The sequence below is a fragment of the Quercus robur genome, chromosome 5, assembly GCF_932294415.1.
Source record: "Quercus robur chromosome 5, dhQueRobu3.1, whole genome shotgun sequence".
Taxonomy (NCBI): Eukaryota; Viridiplantae; Streptophyta; class Magnoliopsida; order Fagales; family Fagaceae; genus Quercus; species Quercus robur.
In genome coordinates this window covers 79,330,764-79,344,187 of record NC_065538.1, presented here as the reverse complement: position 1 = coordinate 79,344,187, position 13,424 = coordinate 79,330,764, and the positions used below count along the sequence as shown (strand labels likewise).

The following is a 13,424-nucleotide window of genomic DNA, read 5'->3' as shown; positions in this document are numbered from 1 at the left end:
TTCTCTAGTTTCAATCTAGGCACCAACACTTTAAAAAAATTCTCTGGCCCAGCGATTTACCTTATTATGGGTCCACCCATCGTGAACAGTATTTTTACACACTTTTTCATTCATCCACACGTATTTCTAAAAAATATAAATAACGTTATTAGAACAACATTACCAAACAGGCCCTTAATTTACATGATATATAATTATTATACACATTTTGCAAAAAAAGACTCTCTGGGTCAACGATTTACCTTACTATGGGCCCACCCATCGCAAACAGTAATTAGTTTCTGGTTGAAAACTTTGAGAAAACACGATGGAAAACCAAAAATAAATAAATAAATAAATAATATTACACGTATTTTTACACACTTTTTCATCTACACGTATTTTTAAAAAATATAAATAACGTTATTAGAACAACATTACCAAATTTCATCCACACATATTTCTAAAAAATATAAATAACATTATTAGAACAACATTACTAAACAGACCCTAAATTTACATGACATATAATTATTATACGTGACATCATGATCCACCAATTGTTTTTGCCGCATGAATCTAAGATTATATTGGGTATTCCATTGAGCTTTAATCTCCCATACGACCATCTAATTTGATCTAAAACGCCTTCTGGGTTTTCACCACCCGAAGTGCCTATAAACTGTTGGTTTGTATATATCAATGCAAATGTGTATAGTATTTATCAATTTTTATGTGTTTATATTGTAAATTTATATTGTACCATATAATCTCAAAGAAAATTTTTTCTAAAATAAAATTCTAGATTCATTGAGACAATCTGTGTCATGTTAAAATTTTTATTTTGTAAGCGTCCATTTGATTAACTCATTTGTTTATTTGTTTATTAACCAATGAAGAGGGATAATCATGACACAAATGATCAAATTCACTATGAAAATCTTTAATTTTTAGATATTATATAGATACTTGTCTTGACTAATATAGCACAAATATTATTATCTTTCCCAAAAAAAAATTGTTATTCAATTATGTGTTTTAATTTTATTAATAACCTAAGATTTATCCTTATGGACCAACAATCAAAGTTGTTAAACCAAAGCCATAAAGACCTCTAGGATAGGGAAAATTTTTGAGTACTCCTAGAATACGGAGAAATAGTGTTCTCTCCTCTCACATTCGTGGTGAACTGTACCATAAATTTAATAAGTGGACTCATCATAAATGTGAGAAGAGGGAACATCATTCTCCATACTCCGAATATACCTAAGAATTACTCTTAGAATGGAACTAATGATGTGAGAAAGAAGAGAACTTTAGACAAAGACAACACATTCATAGAACATCCCTCTTTTCAGTGCAATATTGCTATAACTAGCTTAAAGTGCACAAATTAAATTTCTTTTTCCTTTTTTTTTAAGAAAAAAAGCAGCTTAAAAAGCACATTAAAGATGAAACTTCAAAATGGGCTGCATGAGGCTCGCCCAAAAAGAGAGATCCCTTCTTCTCCTTCTCTGGAATCCAAGATTGGACGTGGATGGTTTTGCCTTTGCATCTCTGTACGTATATGACTGCCAGTAACATCTTGTCATGTTTAATTGCTGCATCAAAACAGCCTTTAAATTGGGATGGAGGTCTAAAGTTAAACAGTTATAATGCTATAGGAACAAGCGGTTAAATTGAGAAGGATACACTCTGCACTTCTTAAACAAAATTTTATTTCTGGCCTCCAAATCCAAATTCGATTACACAATAACCCTGCAAGTACTCAACATTATTATCAACATTGAGAGTGAAATGCCACATGAATTCTTATTAAGATTTACATAAATAAATGTTCAATATCGATGCCATATGTAGATTCCAGGGTGTATGGAGGCCATTTTTAAAGGCCTGCAAAGGATAGATTCTAGGCCTTTTTCAAAGCAAGCAAATTGCATTTAAGAACTGCTAAGAAATCACTAGTATGTACGTACCTCTAAAACTCGTTCGGACTAGCTATGATTCTTTTCTTTCCCAATACTACTAGAACTTTCAAAGACCTAGCTAATTATGTATAGGAGATCATGTATTCCATTGTGAATTAGACTCTAGCGGAAATTCGATCACCATACTATTAGATAAGCAACCTGATTCATTAACACTAATTGAGTCATGACCAATAAATTATTGAGGAATAAGAGCTCAAAACCATATGACTTCGGAACTCAGTGTGGGATCTATTATCAGCTGTCCATACAAGATACATCCTGCCGGTGATACTCTGCTTTCCTTGTTCCCCATGAAAGGAATCCAACTTTAAAAAGAAAGGTTGAGGCAAAATAAGAAAAAAGAAAAAAATGTGAAAACAAAAGAAGCTTTTACCCTGAGAGCACAGCTAATTCTTCTTATATATATATGTTATAGCTAGGCCTGCATGTATGACTCAACTTTATTCGTATTCCCTTTCTTCATCTAAATCCCATAAAGATTTGCTAATAAAAAGCGTGGGAAGTTGCCCATAGAATTAGAATCACTCCCTTCTCCTTTTCCACAATCACCGCTATCAAAGCTCTGAATTCAGAGAAAGGAGAAAAAAATGGCCAGAAATTATGGCTTTCTTGTCTGCCTCTTGATCATGATTTTGGACATTATTGCTGGGATTCTTGGCATTGAAGCTGAAATCTCTCAAAACAAGGTGTTTTTTAAGTTTCTAACCATATAATTGAATTTATAGTGACAATTTCAATTCCAAGTTTAATTAATAACTTCTTGTTTTTCTCTTTTGTTGTCTTTGTTTCGTAGGTGAAACATTTGAGGATGTGGATTTTTGAGTGTAGAGACCCAAGCTATCAGGCTTTCAAGCTAGGGTTGGCTGCAATTATACTTCTACTCCTTGCTCATGTTATTGCTCAGTTGCTTGGTGGTTGCACTTGCGTTGGGTCCAAGGCGGAGTTCTCAAATTCCACACCAAACCAGCAATTAGCTATTGGTTCTCTCATTTTCGCTTGGTATGTGTTGCACGCTCAACGTTACACAATCCCTTCTACACCATTACCTAAAAAGTAGTGAGAAATTTTTTTTTTTTTTTAAAAAAAAGGTTTTCAAACAGAATGTAGATTATGATACAACTATATTTGCGTGGAAACATCATAGCCTTAATTAAGGTAACTAAGATAACATACTTAAGTGTCGGCTTACGATTGATACACCAAAATCAACTTTTCATCAAGTACTCGTAGTGATTTGCATGTAAGTACTGTCTGTAATTTAATCACAAATTAACACTCAAGCATGTTGTAAAAATGTATATGAATTTGGGAATAATATTTGTAAAGATAATTGTATAGCCCAAACTAGAGTGTTCTAATGCTTAACCTTTGTGACCAATCAGGATCGTATTAGTCATTGCATTCTCAATGCTCATCATAGGAACAATGTCGAATTCGAGATCAAGAAAATCTTGTGGGATAGCACACCATAGATTCCTGTCTATAGGAGGGATTTTATGCTTTGTTCATGGACTATTTGCAGTTTCCTATTATGTGTCTGTCACTGCTGCCCAAAGAGAAAAACAGAGACTACAGCCAAGGAACCCTGCTGGAGGTGCTGCAGGCCCTACAAACACCGCCTCTGTTTAATTTTACAGTACTATATTTTTCTCTTTTTGTCAAGTTTGAATTCTTTAAATGAAATAAGCTTTACATACATCAAAGCACAGGAGTGCCTTTATTTAATTGGTTGTAATTTGTAGGATGATTGTTTGAAAACATTGTTTTTCAATTACCTTTTTAGCGGTAACCTTTTGAAATTTGAAGGAAAAAAACTGCATAATTTGCGCTCTTGTTCATTTCATATCTGTGTACTTAGAGAGAACTCTTTAAAGTTTCAGTCTTTATTTTTTTTATATGCGTTATTTTTTTCAAAGTTAAACACACTTTAATATTTGTCGTGAGCAAATGCTACCCAAAGTAGAATTATATGTAACAATAATTTTAAAAAAAAAATTAAATATGAGAAACATAACAAAGAAAATATAGGAACAAATATTTTAATTATACAACACATTTTCCCATTCAAATTAGTTCATATTATTATACAAACCATAAGATTTTTATGAAAAAAAAAATCTAAAAACAAAATTTTTCATAATTTTTTGCTAAAATTATGATATAATAAAGTATAATTGGTAAAAAAAAAAACTAAATCCATATGTAAATAATAATTATCTATTTACAATTTACCATATTAAAATTATAACAAAAATAACTATAAAATAATTTGTGATTTTAAAACTTTATTTTTACAATTTACCACATAATCTGTTAGTGAATCAATCTTTTACTCATTAAAAAGCCCAAGCCGAAAAAAGCACATATCATAATTTAGACAATTGCAAAGATCATTCACATTTCAATATTGCAAATCTTTTAACAATCAAATTCAAATCTTGAATTGTCAAAAAGCAAAGAAACCATCTAAAAATCCAAACAGAATGACAATAGAAAATCCTAATCTAATCAAATCCTACTCCTACCAATTCTTACAATCACCAAATCTAAGAACCACAATTCCTATCTATACCACTGTCCACAATTCTCTTCTTCTTTTTTTCTGGCAAAATAGATCTTTGAGAAAGCTCCTCCGGTCTAGTCATCGATTGGGCCGCTCTTGGAACCGGCGCCGGTTTTCTTAGGCAAGAGCATGTTGTGAATGTTGGGCAAAACGCCACCGTTTGCGATGGTCACAGACCCAAGAAGCTTGCTCAGTTCCTCGTCGTTCCTCACCGCCAACTGGATATGACGTGGCACTATACGTGTCTTCTTGTTGTCTCTCGCTGCATTTCCAGCCAATTCCAAAACCTAAAAGATTGAAAAATTCACCGCACAAAACGTTTTTTAAAAATCGATAACAAAGAAGTAAACTTTTTACTTTTAAAAAGAAACGGAAGTAACAGAATTTGTAACTGTCAAAAACTGTAAACTGACCTCGGCGGCGAGATACTCGAGGACGGCGGCGAGGTAGACAGGGGCGCCACCGCCGACGCGTTCGGCGTACTTGCCGGTTTTGAGGAAACGGGCGATACGGCCGACGGGGAACTGGAGACCGGCTTTGCTGCTCCGAGACGTGCTCTTCTTGGCTGTGCCTGCGGCGAGAGATTTGCCTCTTCCGGCCATTGATGAAAGTGAGAGAGAGAAACTTTTGGGAATCGAAGAAGGTTTGAGAGGGAACTGAATGCGTGTGTGAGTTTCTTTGAATAGCGTCGAATGTGAGAGAAGATGGGCTGGGGTGGTTGGGGTTTTATATGGGGTGGAGAGTTGTGTGGGCCAATTAGGTTGAGTGACGCGGATCGTGATCTGGGACCGTTGGTTTTTAATTGTTTGGACGGTTGGATTGTGATTTTGTGTTTTCGTTTCAATTCTACGGTTTTTTGGGTTTTGTGAGAAGCGGGAAACGCAAAATTTGAGTGAAAAGAACGAAACTTACCCCCATGCGGCATATTCAAATTTGAGGGAGAACTTTTTTTTTTTTTTTGAGAAAGAGCACTAAGGTGCAATATATTAAGAAATACCAGCTAAATCAGCATGGTAAGAAGTCATTACATCACATGGAACATCTTCCATCCAAATTACACAATTTGAAAAATTAACAGCCAGTTGAGCCAAATTGTGTGCAACTGTGTTGCCCTCTCTCTTAGTATGAGAGTAGGCCAATTTTGAAAACCCAGCAGATAAATCCAAAGAGTCCTGTAGCAGTAAACCGAATGGTGCTAGGCCAGTATTCTTGAAGCTCAGCGCCTTCATCACCTGAAGAGAGTCTCCCTCAAGAACGGCTTCTTTAATGTTCAACTCTCTTGCAAACACAAGGGCTCTGTTGGCAGCCAAGGCTTCAATTTCCACTGGTTGGAGCTGTTGTGGAATCCGGTCAGCCATGGAAGCCATAACCAGCCCCTTACTGTCACGTATGATTACTCCCAAACCAGAGCTTTTGTCCTCAGCAAAAATTGCACCATCAAAGTTGATTTTAAAAGTTTCCTTATCAGGAGGCTTCCACCGTGCCCTTCTCACAAGTCTGCTGGAAAGAGTTGCAGTTGTCAAGGCTTTGAACTCAACAAATCTGTCATGAGCCCACTGTGAGATTTGAGTAAGTGGACGGTGATTTTGTTGAAGCCGTACCTGATTCCTTTGGTGCCATATGGACCAAGTAGTGAAAGCAAACAACACCGGATTCCTTTGATGATCAAAAACCCAGGCCATGAGCTCACTAAAGCTTGAAAAGCTTTGTTGGCTCCGGAAACTCCATATAGCATTTGCTCCCCAAACTTCATCCAGCATGTTACAAGTCCAAACTGCATGCAGAGCATCTTCTGCTTCTTCCTTACATCGATCACAGCATTGCTCCGAAATAATTGTACGTCGGAAAAGATTACATTTCGACGGGAGGGAGTTACGGCAAGCCCTCCAAATTAGATTTTTGACTTTATTTGGGCATTCAAGGGCCCAAATCTTCTTCCATAGCCCTATCTCATGGTCTTGAGTCTCATCCACCTGGAATCCAACTTCGTCTTCTTTCAAGAACCGGTAGCCAGTTTTACAACTATACCTCCCGTCTTGCTCCCACGGCCAATACATAGAATCCTCCGTGTCTTTTCTTGCCAGCGGGATATTCTTGATTTCTTCAGCTTCTTGAGGTGCAAAAATTCCATCTATCATTGTAGCATTCCATGTTCTAGTTTCCTCATTAATTAAGCAATCCACAGTGGCTTCTTCCATTGTATCCACCATTGGGGAAAGAATCTTGGTTGGATGTTTTCGGGGCAGCCACTGGTGTTGCCAAATTTTTATAGACTTTCCATTCCCCACCCTCCAGCAAGCACCATCTAGAATAACATCCCGACCATGTAGTATACTTTTCCAAGCATAGTTACCGAACCTTGTATCCTTAGCTTCTAAAAGAGATTGATTAGGGAAGAACTTTGCTTTGAAGACTTTGTAGAAGAGGGTTTCCTTGTTATGCAAGAGCCGCCATGCCTGTTTTGCCAAAAGAGCATCATTAAAATGAGCTAGATCGCGAAAACCCATACCACCTACCATTTTTGATTTAGTCAATTCACTCCATCGGATCCAATGAATTTTCCTCTTATTTCCCCTTTGTCCCCACCAAAACCTCTTAATCATTGCCTCAATGTCATCACAAAGACCCAAAGGTAATTTGAAACATCCCATAGCATAAGTAGGGATAGCTTGGATCACAGATTTAATTAAAACCTCTCTACCTGCTTGAGAAAGCAATTTACCCTCCCATCCTTGGAGTTTCCTCCAAACCCTTTCTTTTATGTAATTGAAGCTAGCCTTTTTTCCTCTACCTACAAAAGAGGGGAGGCCCAAATATTTCTCATAAGATTTCACTTCTTGGACTTGGAAGAGATTCTTTATGCTTGATTTTGCTTCATCCGTGGTGGATTTGCTAAAGAAGATAGCAGTCTTGTCCTTGTTAATTTTTTGCCCCGACAAAGACTCATATTCACCCAAAATCTTCAACACATTATGGCAATCCTCAGAGATTGACCTACAGCAAAGCAAACTATCATCTGCAAAAAACAAATGGGTTAGTTTAGGGCCTCGTTTGCATAAGGAAAAGCCCTTGATATCTCCATTCCTCGCCGAATGTTTTATGAGAGCATGAAGACCTTCTGTACATAAAAGGAAAAGGAAAGGAGATAGTGGGTCTCCTTGCCTAATTCCTCTCTTTGGGTGGATCATCCCGGTTGGTTCCCCATTCACCATAATAGAGTACGACACCGTTTTCACGCAGCTCATCATGAGAGCAGTCCATCTAGCACAAAAACCCATTTTCTCCAAAAGTCTTTCCAAGTACATCCATTCCACCCGATCATAGGCTTTACTCATATCTAGTTTGATAGCCATATACCCGTGTTTCCCTGAATTATGATGCTTCATGTGATGAAGAGTCTCAAAAGCAACCATAATATTATCTGAAATTAGTCTATCCTTAGCAAAGGCAGATTGATGTTCAGTAATTAGGGAAGGTAAAAATTTCTTCAACCTATTAGCTAAAACCTTGGAATAAATCTTATACAAGACATTACAAAGACTAATAGGTCGAAAATCAGACATATGCTCAGGATTAGCTATTTTAGGGATAAGAGTAATGAGTGTGTGGTTAATAGGTTCGGGTAGGATACCTGAATTCAACCAAGAGAGAATGGCCGAAATAACATCATGCTTCATCGTCTTCCAAAAGTGTTGATAAAACAATGGAGGCATACCATCAGGACCCGGAGCTTTTAGAGGGGCCATCTGATCCAAGGCTTCCTTCACTTCCACTTCTGTAAATTCCTTCAACAGATCCGCATTCATCTCCTCGGTCACCATACGAGGAATTTTCTCAAGAGAGTCATCGTCAAGAATCGGATTTGAGGAGGAGAAAAGATCTTTGTAGTAACTTACCATCACGTTCCCTATCTCCCCTTTATCGGTCAGCCAAACTTCATTCTGGTCTCTTATTCCTCTAATTAAATTCTTCCTAAACCTCTTTGTGGCCTTGCTGTGGAAGAAAGCTGTATTACTATCCCCTTTGCTTAACCATAACACCCTAGATCTTTGACACCACATCCTTGATTCTCGGTCTTGCAACAAGTTAATCTCCATTCGTAGCCTCCTAACACGAGTATTATTTCCACTCGCCATAGCTTCGTTCTCGGCCACAACCAATTGTTTCTTCTTCAAATCTAAATCCCTTTTCACGTGCCCAAAATTGTGTTTACTCCACCATGATAATTCTTGTTCACATTTAGCCACTTTTTTCAAAATGGCTAAGCTTGGATTTGAATCCCTTGTACTACTCCACACTTCCTCCACCATCTCACCACAAGATGGCTCCGATAGCCACATTTCTTCAAATCTGAAGCATCTCTTTTTTCTAAGTTCTGGCATCCCTGACAGATTGATCAAAAGGGGAGAATGATCCGATGACATACAACTAAGATGGTGAACCCTAGTTCCTGGAAATTTTTGAAACCAAGAATTTGTAGCCATGCACCGATCCAGCCTTGTTCGCATGGAATGCCCATCAACATAGTGCTTTGCCCAAGTGAATTTAGGCCCCACAAAACCTAAATCCATAAATTGACATTCGTCGATCACATCTCAAAATAGTTGCATTTGATTATGATCTCTAGGAGCCCCACCCCACGTCTCCTCTTGGCGGACTATTTCATTAAAATCGCCCCCGCAAATCCAAGGGATATTCATTCTATTTTTTAAGCTTCTCAATTTGCTCCATGCCTCACTCCTCCTGTGGGTTTCAGGTTCTCCATAAAAACCAGTAAATCTCCATGCACTATCAGAATTCCCATTGATGATCGTATCAATAAAATACCTATGGGAATCAACCACATCAATGTTAATAGAATTTTTCCAAAATAATACTAACCCACCGCCTCTATTCAATCTTGGAGCCACCCACTTCTGGTCGAAATTAATCTTGCTCAAAGTACGATCTAGCCTTGCATCGTCTGCCCATGTTTCGGCTATAAACACGACAGAGGGATCTTTTGCCTGTATCAATCTAACAAGCTCATTTTCTGTACGTGGGTTCCCAAGCCCACGACAGTTCCATAATAATAGACTCATTGTTTCTGGCAGGGCTGGTTAACAGCCTCCGCCAATATCTTGTTTTTTGGTTCACCTCCATGAGAAACCCTTCTTTTTTTGAGTAACTCATTCTGGTTTATTGCATTGCCTGAGCTTCTTTTTCCCCCCACTACTTCTACCATAGCAGCATCAGCTTCCACTCCTATTCTATTAATTCTTTTCCAAGTCCCCTCAACATGTCCGTGATTGACTAGGTGCTGTGGTCTCTCTGCCAAAGCTGATGGAATCTCTGCCAAAGGTGGTCTAGGAGGCAAAGACAAATTTGCTGAGAGTATAGGAGTACACGGCACGCTTGCTTCAATGTCTCTATGTTGACCCATGTGATTTTCCTTTCCTGTGCAAACTCTAGGGCTGGCAAACCTACTGCTTTTTGAATCATACTTTTTTATTTCCTTATCTATCTCCCCTAAAGCTTCCTCAAAAGACTTTCCTGACTCTTTTTTCACTGCTGCCCCAGTCTGCTGTGTTATGACATCTTCCATGACTTTCTCCTCCGTTGACTGCCTTGAATCATGAATATATACCTCCTGAAAAACCGGCTCTATGTTTCCTTCATTGGGGACTTCAAAACTTTCCATTTCAGGCCTTATATTTTCTGGCGTCGTACTTTCTTTTCCCAGCCTAATAATGTCCGGCACTTGCTTGCCTGAGCGAACAACAACCACCGGCGCTGCCGTCGCTCCTTTGTGCTTTTCCGTCGCTGCTTCATGCTTCCCTTCACTACTTCGTGTTTTGCTGTTGAAAATACCAGGCACTTTGATCACATATTTTCGGGATGCTACAAATGGAGCTGCCTTAAGCCATGGACCATATTGTTTTGACTCAGGCAGGAGGCTGCCTTCACTTGCAATCCAGAGCTCACAATCACGATCTTCATGCGTCAAACAGCCACACCAGAAACACAGACTAGGAAGCCTCTCATATCTGAAGTGCACCCACAGCTCCTTTCCACTGTCAAGTGAAACCACACGTCCCCTACTCAAAGGTTGGGTGATATCTAGCGTGACCCGAACCCGTATGAAGTTGTCTCCCTCTGTTTCAGCTTCCTCAGTCCCTACATTAACTTTACCAATCGCTTCACACAATTGTTCAGCGATCTTTCTTGTCCGAAACCTGATTGGAAGATCATGGACTTGCACCCAGAAAGACATTTTATTAAACTCCATGTCACCTACATTCTTATCCTTCTCATACCGTTGCAAAACCATTAAACGTTTATCAAAACTCCAAGGTTCTGCAGCCATGATTTTCTCCACCTCATTCTTGTCATCAAAAGAAAATAACACCACATGATCACTTTCTTTTTTGATTTTGAAACCATTCCTCGATCTCCACAGGGGGGTGAAGGTCTTAGCTATAGCATCTATGTTTAGGGCTCTCTTGGTTAAGAATTTAGCTGCTAAAACAAACTCAGTCTTCGCCTGTTCCTCTTTGATGCGAAAGTTTGAACATTCACAGTCCGAGAGAGTCAGGCTATTCCAAGTTCTTGTAAGTTCTTCCATCCTAATCTAATAACTGTTTCCCAAAATCCCTGAATAAAAGTCCCACAAAGCCTTAAGGTAAACCTGTTACCTTAAGGGACAGAAGCACCTTCAAGAGAAGGGACACCCAATTCTACACTCTAGGAGAGGTTGAGAGCCAACCTTTGCTAGCAGAGAGAAACTTGTGTGCTAAGGTACTTGGTAATATACTTTTGGATGAAATTAATTTGAGGGAGAACTTAGGGGAGTGTTAGAGCACCCACAGCAGTTGTGGCAAAAATTATGTCATTTTGTCACACCAAAGACCTACTTTATTATTTTACCACATCATTTACAACATTTCATTTATCAGATATTTTATCATTCAATTCTATACATTAAAATAATATATACTACACATTAAAATAATATATTATCCCCTCCCTCTCATTACCATCAACAACAACGGCAGATCACCACTGTCGCAACAACAGCCACCAACAACCATTACCGCAACAACACCCACCAACCACCACCGACACAACCACCACTTCACCACCACACATGCCCAACAAGGTAGCAACCACCACCACCACCACCACCCCACCATCACACACACCCCAACAAGGCAGAAACCACCAACAAAACAGGAAAAAAAAAAAACCAATCACCAAGCACAACCACCACCCAAATGCCAAACCACCACCGATTCAAACAAACAAATAGCCATCGATTCAAACAGACAACATAGCCACCGATTCATCATTTCATCAAACAAACACCAACAGCAACCTTCACTGATCTAGATCATCCGTAGCAACCTTCATCAACCTTCACCCATCCTAAATCTCACATCCACAACGCCGACCCAAAACCCACATCAATGCCGACCCAAAACCCACATCGTAACCCACATCAACGCCGATCCACAAATCTCAACCAACCAACAACAATCAAAATAACCAACCACCAAAAGAGAGAGAGAGAGAGAGAGAGAGAGAGAGAGAGGCGAGATCGGAGAGCGATGGCGATGGCTCAGCGATGACGATGGCTCGTGCGCCGTGAGCGGCGAACTCATCGCCCATGCCGCTTGCGCCTCCGGTGATAATGGCCACCATCAAACTGATCTTAAATTAAAGGGAAAAGAGAGAACAGAGGGAATCGATGGCTGAGAAAAGAGGGAACCGGTAAGAGAGAGCAGAGGTGAAAGAGAAGAGAAAAGAATAAAGTGAAGAGAGAGGAGAGAGAAAAGAGAATAAAAAATTATTAAAATTATACCATTTTGATTCCGTACTGTTGCAAATTTGCAACGGTACTTGTAGGGGAACAATTTGGTGGCTCAGTCCTTGTTATTCAAGTCTTGGTCCAAAAAATCCAACACAATGAATTCTTGTAGAATATGGGTTGAAGAACTGGATTTAAGTAAGTTAAGCGGATTACTGCATGGGTTGAGGGAATATATGAACAAGAAACAAAGTCATTACATTTCAAAATCTCCTAGAAGTATAAGGATAAAACCTAATTTCTGGATACAAAGTAATGCAGCAGGACCTCGTTACATGCAATAGTCTTTTTTCTCTCTCTTTTCTTTTTTCTTTTTCTCCTCTCCTTTTCTCTTGCCCCCTCTTACGGGGACTTATACACATTATATAGGCCCCTTTCTTGTCATCTAGGCCTTACACTTGTCAATCATCTAAACCCTTACCTGAACACCTGTCCCATCAGACACCCTTCTCAATTCTTTGTGAGTTGCAGAAGCCAAGGTAGTACTGTTCAGGGGTCTTCTCCACATTAATGCGGCCAGGAGAGTAGCTGTAGTGCATTCAATGCGACGGTGGCAGTTTTTACTTAGATATTTCGTGTCTCTTCTCTGTTCATGTATCTAGGAGGGGGATTTCAGTGGCTGGGATGTACATTAGTTCCGGTTTTTCAGTATCCGAGGAGAAATATCTCCTCGGACATGTCGCCTTTGTTCCCAGTGATGTTTGAATATGGATGGTTTGAGTTACATTGACTCCTCGGATGGGCCGGTGTCCTCAGACGGGCCGGTGTCCTCGGACAGGTCCAAGGCCCAACCTGTTATTTTGGGCCGGTCCCCACAGTACTGTTTACATGTTGTAAAAATTATGGGATTTGGCACATCTGATATTTGGTATTTTTTTGTGTTTGGTGTGGCAAATGTGCCAAATATTTAGCATTTGGCACATTTGCCACACCTGCTGTGGATGCTCTTAGGTAGAATAATTTGAGTATTGTTATTTGTAATTTTTTGAAATATGTATGAGTGAAAAAATGTGTAAAAAAATGTGTAATATTATTTAAAATGTGA

General features: G+C 39.0%; 2 protein-coding genes across 2 annotated transcripts; one reads left to right on the top strand and one right to left on the bottom strand.

The window, feature by feature from the left end:
- The first annotated feature begins 2,399 nt into the window (after positions 1-2,399).
- On the top strand, positions 2,400-3,802 carry LOC126727281 (protein DESIGUAL 2-like). Its single transcript, XM_050432864.1, has 3 exons — positions 2,400-2,656; positions 2,764-2,969; positions 3,353-3,802. Exons 1-3 carry the CDS (start codon positions 2,558-2,560, stop codon positions 3,597-3,599), a joined length of 552 nt encoding a protein of 183 aa, XP_050288821.1. The 5' UTR covers positions 2,400-2,557; the 3' UTR covers positions 3,600-3,802.
- A 540-nt stretch (positions 3,803-4,342) lies between these two features.
- Positions 4,343-5,241, bottom strand: LOC126727280 (probable histone H2A.1). Its single transcript, XM_050432863.1, has 2 exons — positions 4,947-5,241; positions 4,343-4,820 (listed from the first exon to the last, which is right to left on the bottom strand). Exons 1-2 carry the CDS (start codon positions 5,133-5,135, stop codon positions 4,608-4,610), a joined length of 402 nt encoding a protein of 133 aa, XP_050288820.1. The 5' UTR covers positions 5,136-5,241; the 3' UTR covers positions 4,343-4,607.
- Positions 5,242-13,424: the final 8,183 nt, after the last annotated feature.

What these genes read in the sequence shown, in the direction of transcription:
- LOC126727280 (XM_050432863.1), bottom strand. Translation starts at nt 5,135, where the DNA reads ATGGCCGGAAGAGGCAAATCTCTCGCCGCAGGCACAGCCAAGAAGAGC. An exon ending in TCGAGTATCTCGCCGCCGAG is followed by an intron (nt 4,821 to 4,946) that starts GTCAGTTTACAG and finishes TCAATCTTTTAG; the next exon opens with GTTTTGGAATTGGCTGGAAA.
- LOC126727281 (XM_050432864.1), top strand. Translation starts at nt 2,558, where the DNA reads ATGGCCAGAAATTATGGCTTTCTTGTCTGCCTCTTGATCATGATTTTG. An exon ending in CTGAAATCTCTCAAAACAAG is followed by an intron (nt 2,657 to 2,763) that starts GTGTTTTTTAAG and finishes TTTGTTTCGTAG; the next exon opens with GTGAAACATTTGAGGATGTG. An exon ending in GGTTCTCTCATTTTCGCTTG is followed by an intron (nt 2,970 to 3,352) that starts GTATGTGTTGCA and finishes GTGACCAATCAG; the next exon opens with GATCGTATTAGTCATTGCAT.